This window comes from Aythya fuligula, chromosome 2, assembly GCF_009819795.1.
Source record: "Aythya fuligula isolate bAytFul2 chromosome 2, bAytFul2.pri, whole genome shotgun sequence".
NCBI lineage: Eukaryota > Metazoa > Chordata > Aves > Anseriformes > Anatidae > Aythya > Aythya fuligula.
The window spans coordinates 90,764,777-90,782,787 of record NC_045560.1 but is presented as its reverse complement, the minus strand read 5'-3'; the positions used below and the strand labels follow the sequence as shown (position 1 = coordinate 90,782,787).

The window sequence follows — 18,011 nt, the reverse complement described above, 5'->3', positions numbered from 1 at the left end:
GTCCTATCGCGTGTTGCTTGGGCAAAAAGATTGACCCATATAAATCAGTGCAGGGACTTCACTCAGAATAATACTTGCTATATGTGCCAGAAAAAGGTAATGTCATTCTGAATGCAGAATGGTAAGGTTAAAGTTTTGGAAAATTCTAACAGAAGTAGAGGGATGCTTGTATAAACATCAGAGTTAAGAGCATCTCTTACAATTGAGGATTGGGATGACATCTGTTTTAATCAACAGGCAGGCTTGTATTTTCTAACTGTAATTGTGGCATCCTTCTCTGAAACTCCTGATACAGTCCCAGACCGAGTCAAATAGTCTTGTATTAGATTGTGGTCACGTGTGGTTCAGTTGCAGAATAGACAACTTCTTAATTAGGGTGAAGCCACCTAAGTAACTAGCTGTTGTGTTTATGACCATTTTCTGTGCTCTTGCTGTGTCGCAGTTACAAACCTGTGTTGTTGTAAGAAATCCTCCATGCTTGCAGTTGAGTTTTTAGCTTCTGCATGACTGAATGTTGCCAGTGGAGAAGCAGATGCTAATTACGAGGAAAGTAGTTGTTTGGCAGCTTCTCGTATTGTTCTTTGCGGGCTGTACTGGTAGAAGTTATATGTTACAAAGAGTAAATTATGTAGGCAGTAACTGAAATCGTTACCTCTGGTGTGCTTTCATAAAGAGCAAGATAGATACCGTTGTCTCAGTCAGGCTGTGAGGCTGATGTTTAACTGAGATGAATCAGTACAATGTGCAGAACTGTACTCACACGGGATAATTAACTACAGGTTTCTGTCAGCTTTTAGTTTTTCAGTTGTACAGAGAAATGCTTTCTTACTTCCAGGTATTTTTGAGGATGCCAATTAAAGCAGGTCTGACTATTTAGATGCATGTTGGACATATTCCTCATTAAGAAAATCTTCGTCTTCGGCTTTCACATTTATTGAGTTATTCACATGTCTGCTATCCTTACATCTTTGTCTTTTTTCTTTAAGAATGTAACACATTCTGGAAGACACAAAGGACACAAATGGCACATAAACCGTCAGAACAGCTGGCTTGGTGATATTCTGGACTGGCAAGATGTTGCTTCATTCGTTCATGATAACATTGAAACATTTCTTTCGGTATGTATTGTTTGCTCTTATTACCAAATTGGTCTGATTTTAACTGGTATTAATTCCTTCTTGGACTACTGCTAAGGACATGGCATGCAAGTACATGGAAACATTGGAAGTGTTATTTACAATTACCTGTGTAATAATTGTAAGTCTCTTTAGGATATATTCATACTACAAACAGAACCAAATTGTGATGAGGAAGCCCTCCTGATTTCAGCATCTTCAGTGATATTTGCTTGCCAGAATTCTTCCTGAGTGGGATTGTTACTGTAGGATCACCTGTGTCACCTTATAGCTGGATAAATTCTTCTTAGTCTGTAGTCTACTCTTCTGTTTCTTGGAGGTCATTTGGTTGGAATTATTCTTACTTTATCTGTCTCTTCTAGAAATATTGTTATTTGCCAAATATCAGTTTGCTTCAGCCTTGTTTTTATGTAACATGTGGCAAGTGCAGGGTTGGAGGCTTTTATTTTTTTAAAAAAAGAATAACATTTGTCTAGGTTATAAATGAGAAATATATTGACCAAGGGGTTGTAAGATACACACACATATACATATATATACACACACACACACACATATATATTACTTATCTGTATATGTAATATATAAATGTGCATGTGTGTGTTGTAGTCATATTTTTTTCCTCAAATTATTATTCATTGGGTTGAAAGCAGCTTATTTCTCTTTTATGAAAGTTCTGTGGAGAATGAAATTAATATTTTACACTGTGTGAGTCTCTGAATTAATGCACTGGACCTTTCACCTCATTAGGAGAAAAAGAAAAAGCATTGAAAGCAATGAGAACTGAAGCAACTACATTTGTCTAAAAAAATGATGTTGAATCTGAAGCGCTTAACATACAGTCAGTCCCAGATACAGTTCATCTTTGACTTGAGCTGTTGTAATCTAGAAATATATTCAGTTTAAGGCTTATCCATGTTGAAGGAATATTATTTATATCTAACTTGCAACATAAGATTTCTGTGGATGCAATTTAAGCAGTTATTTGCCTTGAGGCAGCTCATGGTCTCAACCGATGGGCATGTGTCCTTTTGTCTTCTCTCAGCTGCTGCTTAAATCTTTACAGTTTCTATCATTAAAAAACAAAATGCAAGTTAAGAAGAAGATGAGACAAACATCTTACTGTAGTGAACCTTTTTAGTGAATAGTAAAAATTTGCTTAATTCTTTCTTTGCGTGCTTGGGGCTCAGTTATAAACATCCATAGCATATCATTTAAAATAAATACAGAATGTGCTGCTAAGAGGGAGAGGAAGAGGAGGAGAAACTAAACTGCTTTATAGGTGCTAGCTGTCTCCTTTACTCCATTGCTAAACAGTGTTCAGAAACCAAAATAAGTGTGCTTCAGTAATCTTAAATAGGCTAAAATAGTGGAGGAAATACTGAAAAGAGAATAAATATTTAAGACTGCAATACATTAATATTAATATTTTTTTATCTAGCTAGCATGCTTAACATTCTCTAAAATCTTGTTTAGAAATACAGGGAAAAAAATTGCAGCAGTTGGCTTGTTTTCCTGTTTATATCCATGAACCCATTACTTATCTGCTGTGGGGAAACACCTGTCCTTTTTCTCCATACACTCACATCCATAATAACAGATTGTAAACTGGTCCACATAGTATATAACACTAAGTCCTGATTTCACATCCTTATGGGTAGCATCTTCTTTGCTGTCTGTCTCATAAACAATCTATTGCATAAATATTACACTGTTTTAAATTAGAATCGATTAAAATCTCATTTGTGGTCGTGGGTAGGTCATTAAAGCTTAGAGATGATTAAAATGAGCATACTTCTACCGTAAGTCTGATGTTTCTGAGAAAGTTGCTTCACCTATTCTAGGTTACAGTGGAACTTTACTGTATTCTGGATTTATGTTTTTATGAGAGAATGAAAATCTTAGTGTTTCGAAGAAGAACAATTAGTTACTACAGAATGGCATACTAAACTGGGAAGGATCAGTATTCTAAATCATTTGGGTAGTTGTGGGGAGAATGGGGTTTGGAGTTTTTCATTTTATTTTTTTTCATGGGCTTTTGCTCACATTTTTGTGGGTTTTATTGTGTTCTGTGGTTTTCTGTTTTGCTTGTTTTTTGGATGGTTGGTTGTGTTGTACAGGCTGGAGGTGGAGGTTTAAATGGCGTAGCTCTAATTGAAACTAGGATGTTTCTGCTTCAGGACACTTCAAATCAATGCTAACCTGCAATTCATAAACATACAGTAAGACATGGTAGATTCCATAAACTGCTTTGACATTTTTTTTAAACACAAAACAGTTAAAGAGAGAACTGTAAAGAAGTGGTGGGTGAATATGTAGTAGTAAATGCCTATGCATAGATTATAGCTGGAGTTTACCACATAATAAGTTGTGGAAACCCCTTGGCTTTCAGAAATATTTCAGAATAGTTCAGATCACTATGTATTCTCTGAAAGTACAACTCTTTGACAGTGTTATATATATATTGCAGTTATAAGCAGATAAGCTCTTTCCCATTCATGGAAATCGTAGCAAGTGTTCGTCCTCTTTAGTAAGCGAAGGAGCATCTGTTAAAAGAAATATGTTAGAAAAGACAAATGGGAATGTCTCTCTTCAGGCTTTTCCCGTAATGGAAGAAACTTCCATATTAGAGTTGAAAGCATGTAATTAAATAGCTGGTATAGCTATGCTGGGGAATTGCTGGCATTTATTTCATTTGTAACAGTATGCATCAATTCAGGAATTTAGCTGTGAGTATCAGGTAAAGCACTGTACCCCCCTCAAAACATGCTGTTCATTATAGCAGTCATATTTAGCTCTAGTTTGATGTAGTTAGACCTTGATTATTTTAAAGTAACTCGCTATATAAACATGTAGGTTGCCTGAAGATTTAATGTAAAGATAAGCTTTTCAAAATCATCAGTTACATTTGTTTTTACATGTATAAGCTGTGGTGTTAGCAGCTCTGATACATTTCATCTTTGAATTCTTCTAGATTCAGTAGAAGCGGTAATGTTATTAACTTGTTTTTTTTGTAGTGGTATGTTTCCAAAGTGGGGTTTGTTTCATCCTATTCTTAGTCTGGGGAGAGGACTGGGGTGGGTCCTCACATCTGCCTCCAATTTTCTACCCCATGCTGTATCCTAAAGTAGTTTTTTAGGTGAACGAAACATGCAGTACGTTGCTGGGCTATTAAGATTTAATTTCTGAGTAATGAAAAAGCCTCGTTCCTTCTCCACTCGCCTGCTTTTCCATTCGTACCCTTTCCTCCGTTTCTTGAAGGTTTGAAACATTGAAAAAGCAAATTGCTGCTGGCTAAATCCGTGAATGATCACTCGAAACTCCCTTGATGGTATAGGAGACATTGCTCATGTCTCCTAAATTGATCTTGCTTTTTCCATAAGAGTATTCATCATTCTACCAGCAGCCAGTATCTCATCCAGAGATTTCCCAGGCAGAAAGACAGAAGACCTTCCTTTAAAAGATGCACAGTAAGCTTCAGCTCGGTTAGGTTTCCCGATTGGTTCCTTTAGCATGACTGATACACGTATGTTCCAAATCAGGTTGGGCTGACATCCAATTTCAATTGCTCAAATATTTCAATGAAAACATTTCCCAATGTTTGCTCTGTCCCTGAGGATTTCTTCATGTAATTACCTCACTGTATATCCAATACAGTTCATTCTTCAGTAATAATTCAGCTACCATGCTCTCTTCCCTGTAAGCATTCTGAGATTTGGTGTTCTCTGTGGCACTCAAACACCACTGTGAACTCTCAGGTGCCAGGACTTAATGTTTTTGTGACTGTTAGTGGGGTATTTGAGCACTTTCTGATATTGTATTCAGTGATGACTGATGTCTGCTATTTCTGTCTTCTCATCCTTGTGATGAGAAACTTGTGAAATTTTAATTGTAAATACACATAAGGGGAAACTTACTCCACAGCTGGAGACCACTCCCAGAGGATGCCCTTGCCTTCATAGGACATACCAAAAGTCTCCAAAATGCACTATCCTTGCTTACACCAAAGTAAAAGCTAGGATGTCCTTCTAGGACAGCTGTTCTCATTGTTGAGTGAACCCTGTGATAACTATATCCAAGCTAACTGCAGATGTATGCTCAGGTTATTAGCTCCTCAGCCTAAAACCTGCAGGGAAACTTAAACAAGTACAGACTGTGCCGCAGGAACAAAACATCCCCAAAGAAACTTTCCCAGCCCCACCAGATACAAACTCTCTCAAGCAGATGGAGCAAGTCCCAGCCCATGAGAACTGCTCGTCAGTAGCAGTGGGGGGTGAAAAGGGCCGTGTGTGTGTGGAGGAATTAAAGATGGCTGTGAATAGTATTTAGAAGGCTGAGAAATCAGGCCAGTTTTAATCTTTTAAAACAAAACTTCACCGGACTAACTTTCATCAACAGCACACTTTAATGCTAATGACTTGTTTTACAGTCTACTAATTGCTATTGCTGTGTGTTCAAAGTAGTCAGTCTTCAACAATCATACCCAACAGTGGCTGTGAGGGTAGAATAGCATCGTGCTGGTGCCGTGTAGTTGGCATTGCTATCCACTGTCAGCCACAGAAGTCAAGGGGATCGAGCTCAAGAGCTCTTCAGTAAGGAAACTGGAACTGGAGCATCATCTTCCCTCAAATTAAGGAGCTTGTCCTTTTTATAAAATTGTTTGTGTCATGTCTGGACAACTCCCACCCCTTGACCTCTGCCTTGGACCACATTTTGTGTGATGCTTGGAAAATTATTACTTTCCCTGACCATGGCAGGTACCTTATCCTGTTGCTTGCCTTTACTTCCACCCCGTTTCTTAGTTGCTGCTGCTTTTTCTTAGAGCAAAAGCAGTCTTTTCCCAGCTCTCTTTGATGTCATGTTCATCAGCTAACAGTTTGTGGTTCTGAGGCCTCTGTTTTCAAACTGTGTCCTTTCTTCCAGTGCTTTGCTGTTGTTCGATAAACTCCACAACATAACGAGATGCCTGTGGCACCAAGGTCCTGTGCACACAGCAAGTCCCAGTAACACTCTGGGACTGCAGTTTTGCACAGCTAGCATAAAACTTGCAGACTCTTTGAAATGGTGGAGGGAAGGGATGTCCTCCAGAGGTCTCTTGGCAGGCTTGAGAGATGGGCCTGTGTGAACCTCAAGAGGTTCAACAAGGTCAAGTGCAAGGCCCTGCATCTGGGCTGGGGGAATCCCAAGCACAGATGCAGGCTGAGCAGAGAATGGATTGAGAGCAGCTTTGAGGAGAAGCTTGAGTAAGGAAGTGGACAAGTACTATGGGAGAACACTTTTTTCAGCCGAATGTTGTCATCACTTCTAACCTCACTTGAGGCATTCTCAAGGGAGACTCATAAAATATCTTCAGAAGATGAGCCTTCAAATACGTGACTCCCGTTAGGTAGTAAGAAGCACGGATGTTTTTCCTGTGTGTGGTAAATCTTTGTCATCTGCCCCAGCAGTTATTCCTTCACAAAATTATGCTTCAAAAATTATTTTCTGTATGTCTCCTTTGATTTGATTACAAAATAGAGATGGTCATATGGCTATGTTAGTTTGAAAAAAGGTATGGCTTTTCCCCTTCAACCTTGCTGCTTATATCTGTGAATCAATTCGGCTAATAACCTTCTCACTGTTTTCCTTCTGAACAAAATAGTTGTTGAGACTGTTTGTGCACAGCTTTTAGGATGCCTCCCTGTGCCATGCCATGCCATTTCTTTTTGCCCTTAGTGTTTCTGAAGTTGCTGCCTTACTCAGATTGTGCTGTGTCTCCAAACGCAAACTAATTTGGCTGTACTGGCATTCCATATTAAAAGGCATGTCTCGAAACTATTCTACTATCTGTAACTAATAAGCAATCAGTTCCTCGAGCCATTACAGAATTTAATAGGTTGTATAGAGTTGTTTGATTAATTTTCCATAACTGCTTGACTAACTCTTGCATCCCTATGCAAAATCACAGCTTGTGTAGTTGTCTGCAGACATTATAAAAATTATGCATCTTATTTACATAGTGTGTTTAAAACAAATTTATTAAAGCTGTAATTGTGTTAGTAGATTTGAAGCTAGCTTCAGATTTATTTCTGTTTTATGGTGTTATTCCTTGTTCTTTGTGCTTTAGCATTCCTGCTTTTGAAAAGATGAGCTTTCCCTCCCAGGACAAGATCTGCTTTCAGTTGATGGTGATACTGATCGCAGTAAACAAGTGTCATTATATCTAGATTTTCTACAATTTTACATGATGAAATACTTCCGGGTATTGGGAGAAAAGTTCTTAAAACCTTGTAGCCATCTACCTAGAAACCTGTCTTTGGCAAAGTAGACATTTTCATTTAATAATACCTGTTGCAATTTAGGGTAAGGGAAGACGATTTATTATTTCTTTTGTCATCTTTGTATGACTTGATGGAGAAGAATCACCCTGCAAGCAGTTGTTTTCTAGGTAATTCAATGTGTTGTCTCACTTTGTCTTCATTCCTCCCCTCCTTTTTCAGATCCTGGAGTCTCTATGGATAGTGATGAGTCGCAACGTGAGCCTCTTGTTCACTACAGTTACAACATTAGTGACCATCCTTTTCCACAGTGGGACAGCTCTTCTCAATTTTGTGCTTTCAGTGGTAAGTAGTATGTTACATGCTTATGTGATCGATTTTACTGAACGAACCTAATTGTGCATGTTATAGTGTTGAAAATCAAACCTAAGCATTGAAAACATCCTCTAAACTTACCTAATTGGAGACATCTGAGGCAAAGGAGCCTAATTTCCCCGTTGTAATTTCCACATTGAGGAGCTCGAAGTCCTCCTATCAGTCTGTTCATAGAAAGCTCTTTGTTTCTGGCCTTGAAGATACTGAGCTGTACCTTGTGGTACCCTACAAAACTGCTGAAATCTTAGGGCATGTCCTCATAAATATATCCTTAAACAAACCAACGCTCTCAGAAGATGGAAAAATGTAATAGCTGGAAGATTGCTGAAACTTTCTGAACATCTTCATCTCGGACAGTGAGCAGTATTAAGGACTCTAGCCTGGGACTTATTCCTGTTTTAATTAAACAAATACTGATCTTGGAAGCATGAATGAAATCCATGTCTTGGTGGATAGTTCAGCATTCAAAAACATTTGCTAGAAAGCAAGGTGTTTTGCCAGTTTAACCTTACTGCCTTCATTGATGCTTGCTCAGGAGAGAGGTTTTGGTAGACAAAGCTGCAAAATTGAAATAATGTTTAACAATATTTCAAGGCAGTCGTGTGGGTTCTCTTCGATATTTAAGAAAGAACAAATAGCAACAAAATTTTATTAAATGACTGCCTTGAACTGAAGGAGATCATTGCCACTGAATTTTGTTGTTCTCTAGTTAGCTTTCTTTCAGTTAGTGATGAAAAGAGAGAGACTGTGGGAATATTTCATTTAATTTCTTCCTCGGTACACTACTTCACCCATGATGACATGTTGGTAACAGTATCCGAGAAGTTAGTGTACTTCCAAATGGCAAGTTCAGGTGATAATTGCAGATCATCTTAATACACTCGTTACCCTGACACAAAATTTAAATTCAGCTGTCTAATGGCTTATACCAGATCCATTCTATGCAGCTGTTGTGATGCATGGTCCTGCCTTTGTTTGTCATCAGGGTCCTGCTGCTTGCTGCGGCACGGTGCAGTCAACTGGCAGAGAAGAGATAGTTGGGTTTGCCTTGGATTTCTTTTAAAGATTGGATGCCCTAAAGGCTACTGTTCTTCCTCCACTTCTGTTGTAGGTTGAGCGTTTGTCACAGTTTCTTTGAATCTCTCAAATTTATGTGACAAACATACTCTGTAGATTAAGCTTCATTTTGTGAGCTCATTAGAGAAGAAAATAAACATGCACAACAAGCCAGGGCTCAATCCTCTTCATATAGCCTAGTCTAATGTGAACTCACTAGTTGGTCACTTAACTAATGAGGTTTCTAACTGAAAAGTTTCCTACTTCCTAACTTGAAATTTATAACTCCTAACTCAAATCTTCAGCAAGAAGTAACTTGTGCGCCTTTGAACAACACAGTTCCCTAGCCAGCAGTGAGAGTGGTCATCCTGCCTCTACTGTCACACCAGGAAGGATGAAAGCCTTAGCAGTCCAACCGCTGTTGGATCCACTTCAGAAACTTTCTGGATAAGCCGATGTATTTATTCCTTCCAGTTTGGAAGTTTGGTCTGTGCCAATTCCATGAGTTAACAGATCCAGAGGAAACTGCCAGACAATATTCAAGGACTGTGGCTGCAGGTGATACTAGGGGCATAGTGACTTTTAGCCCTTCCTGGCCATCATTCCTAGCAGCATGTGTCTTTTGTTTTGACATAACCGTGCCTACCTGAAGAGTAAGTAGTTCATGTTGTCAAACCCTGTGGATGGGTGCTGTAATGTAGTCTTTTGTTGCACTGTACATTTCGTAGGTCTTTCTGTCCAGTCAGAACCAGGGTTTATCATATTTATGAAAGTCTCTCACAAAGATTCTTGTTAGAAAAAAAACAAAAACGGATTCACTTAAAACACAAGAAGGTAAATTGACGAAACTTCTAATAATAGTGTTCAGTGTGGATTTATTATCAGGGCTGACTAAAAGAGAAAGGACTCATATTTAGGATTTTCAGAAAACAGACTGCACAAAATAGAGATTAGTGCAATGCATTAATTGGGGCAATACATGAATGAAAATGTTAGCTGTTGTGAGAATTCAGCTGATATTGTTTTTCAGGCTTTAAAGTACTTCTTAGCATAACTTAATTGAGCTATTCTGTAGTCCTTGAAGAACTAATGTAATTGCTTCTTAAAATTTCCAATGTTTTTTTTTTTTTTTCCTTCTGCAACAGTGTAGTACAAAAAGCAGAGAAAACCGAAATGTGACTCTAGGATAAAGCACCGTGGCTTTCTCAACTCTTGCAGCGTGCATCATTACTGAATTCTGTTTGGGACTATATCGTTATTAGATTTACTTTTTACTCACTTTGCTTTCTTAAAAGCTAGGGAAGAAAAAAAATTCCAAATGAGGAGAAGATCAGAAGTAACCTTAACAGTTATTATTCTTCCAGGGTCTCAAGGCATACTTTTTTTTTTTTTTTTTTGGTCTTGTCATAGAATCATGGAATGGTTAGGATTGGAAAGGACCCTAAAGATCATCTGGTTCCAACCCCCCTGCCATGGGCAGGGGCACCTCCCACCAGACCAGGTTGCCCAAAGCCCCATCCAGCCTGGCCTTCAACACCTCCAGGGATGGGGCATCCACAGCTTCTCTGGGCAGCCTGTGCCAGTGCCTTACCAGCCTCTGAGTGAAGGATTTCCTCCTAACGTCTAACTTAAATCTATGCCTTTTTAGTTGAAAACCATTACTTAAAAAACTATGCTTTAATACATGGAAATAATGGATATGTTATTCAGAGCCTCTATTTTGAAAAATGCGTCTTCTACCAAAGCATTCACTAGGAAGTAATCTGTGTGTGTAGCATATCCCTCCACAATCCAGTAAGGCTATATTCAGATGTTCAACAGATGCTTGAAAATTGATCATTCATTGCAAGAGTGCTGCTTCTATTTTACTTCTGAGTGCGAGTTCCTATCTGCACACGTGCACGTGGGCTTATATATAAGCTGGAGTGTGTCTGCTCACTCTGTTAAAGGCTGGAAAGAGAAAATCTCCATTTGGCAGATGGGTATCTACAGTCCTGCAGGGAATACACAGATTTCTGATGCTTTTTTCTTTCATTGGAAAACTGAGCATGAAAGCGTTACAGAAATATTTCCAAAGTCTATGGACCTGACATACAAGAGATTAAACTATGTGCTTCTTGATACATGTGGAAATGCTGCATTGCCATTCTAGCCTAGTGTTTACTCATAGATTTTGCCTTGAACTCAGTCAATTCGCCCTCAAATGAGAGTATTTAAAGTTTCAGAGCTTGGGGCTATAGGATAAATACTAGAGCAAGAAAGTGTAATCTGTCAAGTGTTTAACACTGGAAAGAGTTTATTATTTTATTTTCTGTGACTTCCTCCTCAGAGTCCTAAGGAGGATCTTGAATTTTCCTGGTTAGGAAACAATTTAGGTCATGTCTGAAATCTTAGATATCCTGTCAAAGAGATCTGAAAGTTTTCAAGTGCCAGTAGAGAGAGGGAGGGACATCTTTTTGCTGCTGAATGCACCATTGAAGCTATTCTGCTCCTTAGAAAAGTTAGCAAGCTCCTTGAGGTCAAATTGTTAGGTTCTGCGATTGCTGCTGCTTTGCATTTCTGTACCTACTGTGCTAAAGAAAATACAGTGATTTCCCAAAATGCAGCTGATCTAAAATTCAGTTGATTTTGTGGTTACATGCACACTGCCTTAAGAAGAACGGAGTTAGGTTTGTTAATCTTTTCATGGCTTTTAGTCCATGTTAAGACTATTTTATTCTATTGCTCTTCATCCCCGTTGCTACCTTGGCTTCTGCAGTTCAGGTGGGTATGTCTAAGTTGGCTTATCCATCACTCCTTGAGGAAGACAGTTTCTGTTGTGGGCACTGGGGAAGAAAAGCTTTTCCAGAGAGTACAGGTGCTGTGCATGTTGCCACTTGAACTAATCCCCAGCTCTTGTTCATAGTTGCCTTAAATCAGCTCTGTATGCTTCTTATGCCACAGGGAATCAAGCTTCGCCTGATTGCTGCGGTTAATTTCCTCATTCCTTGGCTGCCATACACTTTTCAAAGGGTAACATCTTAAGAAGTTAACTGAAGCTGTCCTAATAAAACAAGATCCAGTGGAGCTTTTTTTTTTTTTTTTTTTCACTCTGCTTTTTGTGAGTGTCAGGATGAGAGGATATGGCGTGTCTAGCAGTATGCTTCTTTCTGTGTTGAGAGCTGCACTGCAGGAAGGATCTATAACCAGGTCCCACTGGAAGGAAGAAGGATGGTGCTCACCATCTGGATGCCTGCTTCAGGGTGGCGAGTTTTGTAGCTAAATCAGGAAACATTATAGTAGCTTAGCAGGTGGGCCCTACCAAGCAGAAAACAACCATGTTTGCAGCATTACAAAAGATAGTAAACCTGATTCAGGTTTTCAGATTTACTTAATGTTGTAAGTTTGAGTTACAGTTTAGCTGATACTGCTGCTGGATTACTTCTCATTAAACGTTTTTCATTTTTTTATGATCTTGAAATTAACAACATGCTGAGCAAATGCGCTGATGCAATGACCTGCTTTAGTTGATAGATTGGTTGATCACCCAAGGCCAGAGTTGCACACCTGGGAAGATAGAGTACAGCCCATAGCTACACGTGATATTTTGGAAAGAAGTCATTGTGGGTGAACAGTTGATGTGACTTCCAAGTTAAAGGTTGTGGTGGGGAAAAAATGTAACATTTTACTGGGTAGAAAGGAATTACAGAAAGAACAATGACAAATAGATGGCTTTGTTGCGACTGGTAACTTCATACTGTATGTTATGCTGTCTGCATTTTTTTCTGAACATCTTCAGAAGGAATGCAGGAAAAGGGCATGAGGTGTCTGCAGACTGGATAAGATGCTTGAAAGTAAGAGACTTACGTAGGTCAGACAGACTGGTTTATCAAAAGGTGAGGATGTGATTTATTCCATCATACCAGTAGGTTGGAAATAAGGAAGGTGAAAGAATTCTTTTTAATCTTGGGAAGACAGATAAAAGAACTAAGGCTTGCAGATGAAGAAAATACAAGCCATATTTTAGCATTGTAATATAAAGAATGAATTTTCCTTGTTTGAGGTATTCAATTTCAAGCTGGAGACACTTGTGGTGTTTGTTTAGCCAAAGAAATTGCTGAACCCACTATCTAGAGAGTAAGTAAAACACAGTAGAGTGCAACATACCCAAAGCTGACAGAATCTGATTGTGTGTTTTGGTCTTTAAACTGAAACAACGCAACTGCTGTCACTTCTGCTCAGACTAATCTGCAAACTCATAGTAGGGAATACAAGCCTAATAAACACTGCAGATGTTCTGTTTGTGGGGTTTCGTTTAATTCATCCAGTATCCAGTTACACAGTGATTCTCCAGACAACTCAGAGTTATTTGGTTTTGTTTGTTTTTAACAAAGGATGTTAATGTTCAGTAATATTCTGATCCGCTAAACATGCTGGAAGAAGAAAAACAATCTTGATTGTTGATCTAGATCAATATCTGGTTGCTTTAATGCAACTTTGTGAAGAGGCTAAAAGGAGCTAAGAGGTGGTGCTGTCTAGATAAAACTGGTAAGTCCTTTGTGGAGCCAGGCTAGAAGTTACTCTCCTAGCTCTGTGTCTTCCAAGCTTGGTGAGTACTGCTCTGACTTTCCAGTTACGTTCAATAATCTGAAGCATATCTGCATACTGTAGTTCTTGAAACTGTTTATTTCCTTTTGGTTTAAAACTCCACTTTGCTTTGCAGGTGATTTTCCTGACCACACTGTTCTACCTATTAAGTTCCAGTGATGAATACTACAAGCCAGTGAAGTGGGTGATAAGCCTGACGCCTCTGTCTCAGCCAGGTGCCTCCTCAAATATAGTTGGCCAATCTGTGGAGGAAGCAATAAGGTATGTTGCTGATTTCTTGCCCTTTTTGGATTTATTTATCTATTTATTTTTTAATTTGGTATTCAATTACAAATACTAAGCACTTACAAAAGCTCATTTTTCAAAAACATGACCTGAAAATCTTAGGATTTTCAAGAGCCTAGCATTGATGATTTCTCCCCTCCTTGATCATTAAGAGTAATTTGATTGGACTTGCCTAAAAAAAAAAAGTAGAAGCCTAAGCTGTAGTGAATGCTAGTATTTTACAAAGCAAACTGATCACCCATCACATTCCAAACCCATCAGTGAGCACTGCGTCTGCAGCTATAATGGCATTAACAGCTAGTGCAGCTCGGTAGGAGCAGATTCATAGAGCAAAACAGTTGAAACAGAGGACCTGACATCTGTGCTGTACACGTTTTGGAGTTAGTTACTTTGAGCTATTTTTAATCCGGTCTTTGACTGAGTACCCATTTGCCACTGGAATGTATTAGATATGCTCCTGGAGTGCATTTTCTGGTTCAGTTTCATCAGAGAGAGATCTAGCTCGTGGTCTCCCAAGGCTTTTCCACTGTATGGACCAGATTACACCAAAGGGAAGAACTGGGGAGCATTCTCCTTATCCTAGTTGAGATGCTATTTACCACACCTCTGGAGTGTGTCCACAGTGTTTTGTGCTTAGTTACCCTTCTTCTGTTTCATCTCTAAATTGCTGCATGTTACTGAAGGAGGATTTTTTGTGTTTGTGTTTTTAAGTATGCTTCACTGAGATTTGACAAGAAAGCAATTTTGGGGTTGGTACAGTAATATATTTTACTGATCAGAGATGAATGAAGCTGTCAGTTTTTGCTTATTAGCACTGTGAAACACTAACATGATGGCAACATAATAAATGGATTTAAGTAACGTATTTAAGTCATAGCTCTATTTTTCAAGAAGTTGATGGACTACGCAAAGTCAGCAGTCTCCATTTGGAGTTCTGTATAGCTGGTGTTTCCTACAGTGCCACACACATATACAAAACATGAAGAGAGTTTAAGTAGGTGATGTTTTAGGCTACTGCCCAAACTCATTGCCAGATGTTAGCTATTGTTCTTACATGTACCTTACAAGTGAGTGTTGTTTTCTGTTACTGGAATTAAGCTGTGCCTGGGTACATCATGGCAATGAGAAGGTTAGATCGTGCTGTGTAAGATCTTGGCCAACTAACATACTGCTACAGCTGTTTGAAACAAAGGGGCAGTCCAGGTAGAAGGAAACAAATTCAGAATTCTGCCAAAAAGTTGATAGCTCTTCTCTTCAGAGACTGCTGTTAAGTTCTCATTGATTATGTGGTTAATGTATCAGTTCTGTCTCTTCTGAAAGGTGTTGGCAGATCTATAAACTGAAACTTAGCCATCTCACAAATTGTTCTTTTTACTTTAGCCCTTGCTGGATGGGAACAGTATCAAAATATTAAATATTTTATTAATAATATTTTAAATAAATATAAAATATTATTAGATTTATGGGTTTGTGACACAGGTAACCTGAGATATTCATCAGAGCTTAGAATGGTGGAAAGAAATAAAATAATACTAGAGAAGCAGCAGGACAAAGATCAGGAAAGTGCTAGTGCACATTAGTAATTGATAATATCATGAGAAAAAGATAGTGTCTGGAGAATGTGGGATGTGGAGCTCCTAGTCATAGATTTTAATAAAGATAAATTGAGGAGGAGCTTAGCCTATGTGTTCATTAAGGTGGACTGAATCAGTCTTTCATATTTGGAGTAGTCTGTGTTTGGTACCTTATTTAAATTCTGTCATTCTGACATTTTCAAGTTCATCTCTTGCTTAGTTGTACCAAAGGATTTTTTCATAATTCTTCTAGATGAACTTGTATTCCTCTCAATACCTAATGTGATCTTCAGTATGTAAATGAAGAGTATAATTAACAATTTTCCCTGTGTTTATGCATGCAGAAGTTAGAATCGTGGAATGGTTTGGGTTGGAAGGGACCTTAAAGACCATCAGGTTCCAACCCCCTGCTATGGGCAGGGACACCTCCCACCAGACCAGGTTGCCCAAAGCCCCATCCAGCCTGGCCCTGAGCACCTCCAGGGAAACCACCGCTTCTCTGGGCAGCCTGTGCCAGTGCCTCACCACCCACATAGAAAAGAATTTCTTCCAAATACCTTCTCTCTTCTGGTTTAAAACTGTTACCCATGTCCTGTCACTACATGCCCTTGTAAAGTCTCTCCCCAGCTGTCCTGTAGGCTTCCCTTTTAAGTACTAGAAGGCCACTATAAGGTCTCCTTGGAGCCTTCTCTTCTCCAGGCTGAGCATTCCCAACTACCCAGCCTGTCTCTGTAAGAAAGGTTCTCCACCTCTCCATTATCATGTTCATGGCCCTCCCTTCAACCTGCTCTAACAGGTCCATGGCCTTCTTGTGTTGGGGTCCCCAGAGCTGAACACAGTAGTCCAGGTGGGGCCTCACAAGGGTGAAGTATACTGGGGAGAATCACCTCCCGTGCCCTGCTAGTCACATTTCCTTTGATGCAGCCGCGGATGCAGTTGGCTTTCTGGTCTACAAACAGAAATTGCCAGCTCCTCCACCAGTACCCCCAGGTCCTTCTTTGCAGGGCAGATCTGTTTTATGAATTATAATAAAACAAGGGGAGCAAGGGGCTGCCTTTGTATTACGATTTAACAAATAATGAAACTTCTGTAGTTGCTTTCATCATTAGACTTAAACAGCATTACGCAAATGTGAATTTGCTCTCAAAATACTCATGCAATCCAATTGACCAAAAGTGTAGGCAGATCACATTATAAATCTTGAAAGTCACCAGCTGTGTTCCAGCTCCCGTCACTCTCCAGCAGGACATGGCACCCTCACAGAGCACAGAGTGCATTTTAGTAGCTCAATCTGGAGAGCAGGGATACTTGTGGCAAGCCATGTAGTTATGTCTCTGCTTGTTCATCAAATGGCATTGAAATACTCTTACTCGGTGTTTTAAGTCACTTTTACTGCTCCTTTGTTTGAAACATGTTAGTGAGAAGCACCAGGAATCATGGATGGAATCAGGAGAGTGTGTTCCTTTGTGTCCTTTGCTGTACATCTGCAAGGAGAAGATCAAAGGGTAAAGAAGAGGAGGGCAGTCTGCAAATGCTTTCTGTAGCTTGAGGCGTCACTGAACTTGGACATGTTACCTGGCAAGCACCTGATCAAAGACCCTTTTCCATTGCAATTGCTCTCTTCAGAGCTCTGTTGTGATTTTTTTTTTTTTTTTTTTTTTAATCTTCCTCACTATAAGTACCTGTAGATTTCATAAATATTTTCCTAACTCACCTGGGGTCACACTGATTGGACCCCGAGTAGTGTTTGGATAAGAAGAGCTTTGCTGCCTATTTTGAGCCAAGTAACAAATCTGACTGTCTATGCCACGGTGACTCAGATGGTAAATTCCCACTTGAGTAGTGGGAGAAAAAAAGATGCAGCTTTTTCGATTTTTTTTTTTCTTTTTAAGAGCTTTTCAGGAGTTTTGAAGCTGATGGGAATCCATGAGGTGAAATGCTTTCCCTTCCTCTGATAGGAAATCTGTTTATCTAAGACAGAAGGGAGGCAAAATGCCAGCAACACACATCAGGTGGTGTGGGCCAGCAGGGATTTGCCAAGGAGGGGGGTCATGACAAGGCCTAATATGAGATGTTGCTTGGTCATCTGCATGGGAGGTGAGAGCGTGTTGAATGTAATTTATGCTGTCTTTAGCAAGGCCAGCGATACATTTCCAGCAGCATCCATTTGGGTGAGGGCTCTACAAGGTGGGACAATCACCTCTTCATGATCAGCAGGACAAAGCTCCACCTGCTCCATCATGGGGCTACCGGTAGGCCCAATGCAAATGGTTGCCTGAAGCAAAGGCCTGAATGGTGAAGGCCACATTGTGCAGGGCTGTGAGCCTGCCCCTCCAGCATGGAGGAGGCCAGGCAGCTGCAGTTCAAAGAACCACAAAAGCACGGTGTTACGGAGAGACTCTTGCAGGTCTCTGGTCCAGGCTCCTGCTGAAAGCAGCCCCGGTCAGATCTGGTTGCTCAGGGCCTTGTTCAGTTTTATTACCCTCAAGGATGGAGACTCTGTCTGGGCACCTGTTCTGTGTCTGAGCACCCTCATGGTGACAGTTTTTTCCTTTCATTTAGCTGGATCTCTCTGTCCGTCGTGCAAGCGTGGGCCTGGTGTCACTCGTCCTTCCACCACAGAGCACCTCTGAGAAGACTCAGGCTTCATTCCCAGTAGGCAGCCGTAGGCAGCAGTCAGGTCCATCCCTGAGCCTCACTTTCTTCGCGCTGACCAAAGGAGTCCCATCAGCTCGCCTTTG

The 18,011-nt window shown here is 39.8% G+C and overlaps 1 protein-coding gene across 1 annotated transcript in view; it reads left to right on the top strand.

Annotated features, from left to right (window-relative positions):
- The window catches only part of TMEM245 (transmembrane protein 245), an 80,089-nt gene that overhangs the window by 39,287 nt on the left and 22,791 nt on the right, over positions 1-18,011 (top strand). Inside the window, exons 12-14 of the mRNA XM_032181107.1 lie at positions 987-1,118; positions 7,616-7,738; positions 13,527-13,672. Of these exons, the coding sequence (XP_032036998.1) occupies positions 987-1,118; positions 7,616-7,738; positions 13,527-13,672 (401 nt within the window). The remainder of the gene's footprint in view (positions 1-986; positions 1,119-7,615; positions 7,739-13,526; positions 13,673-18,011) is intronic.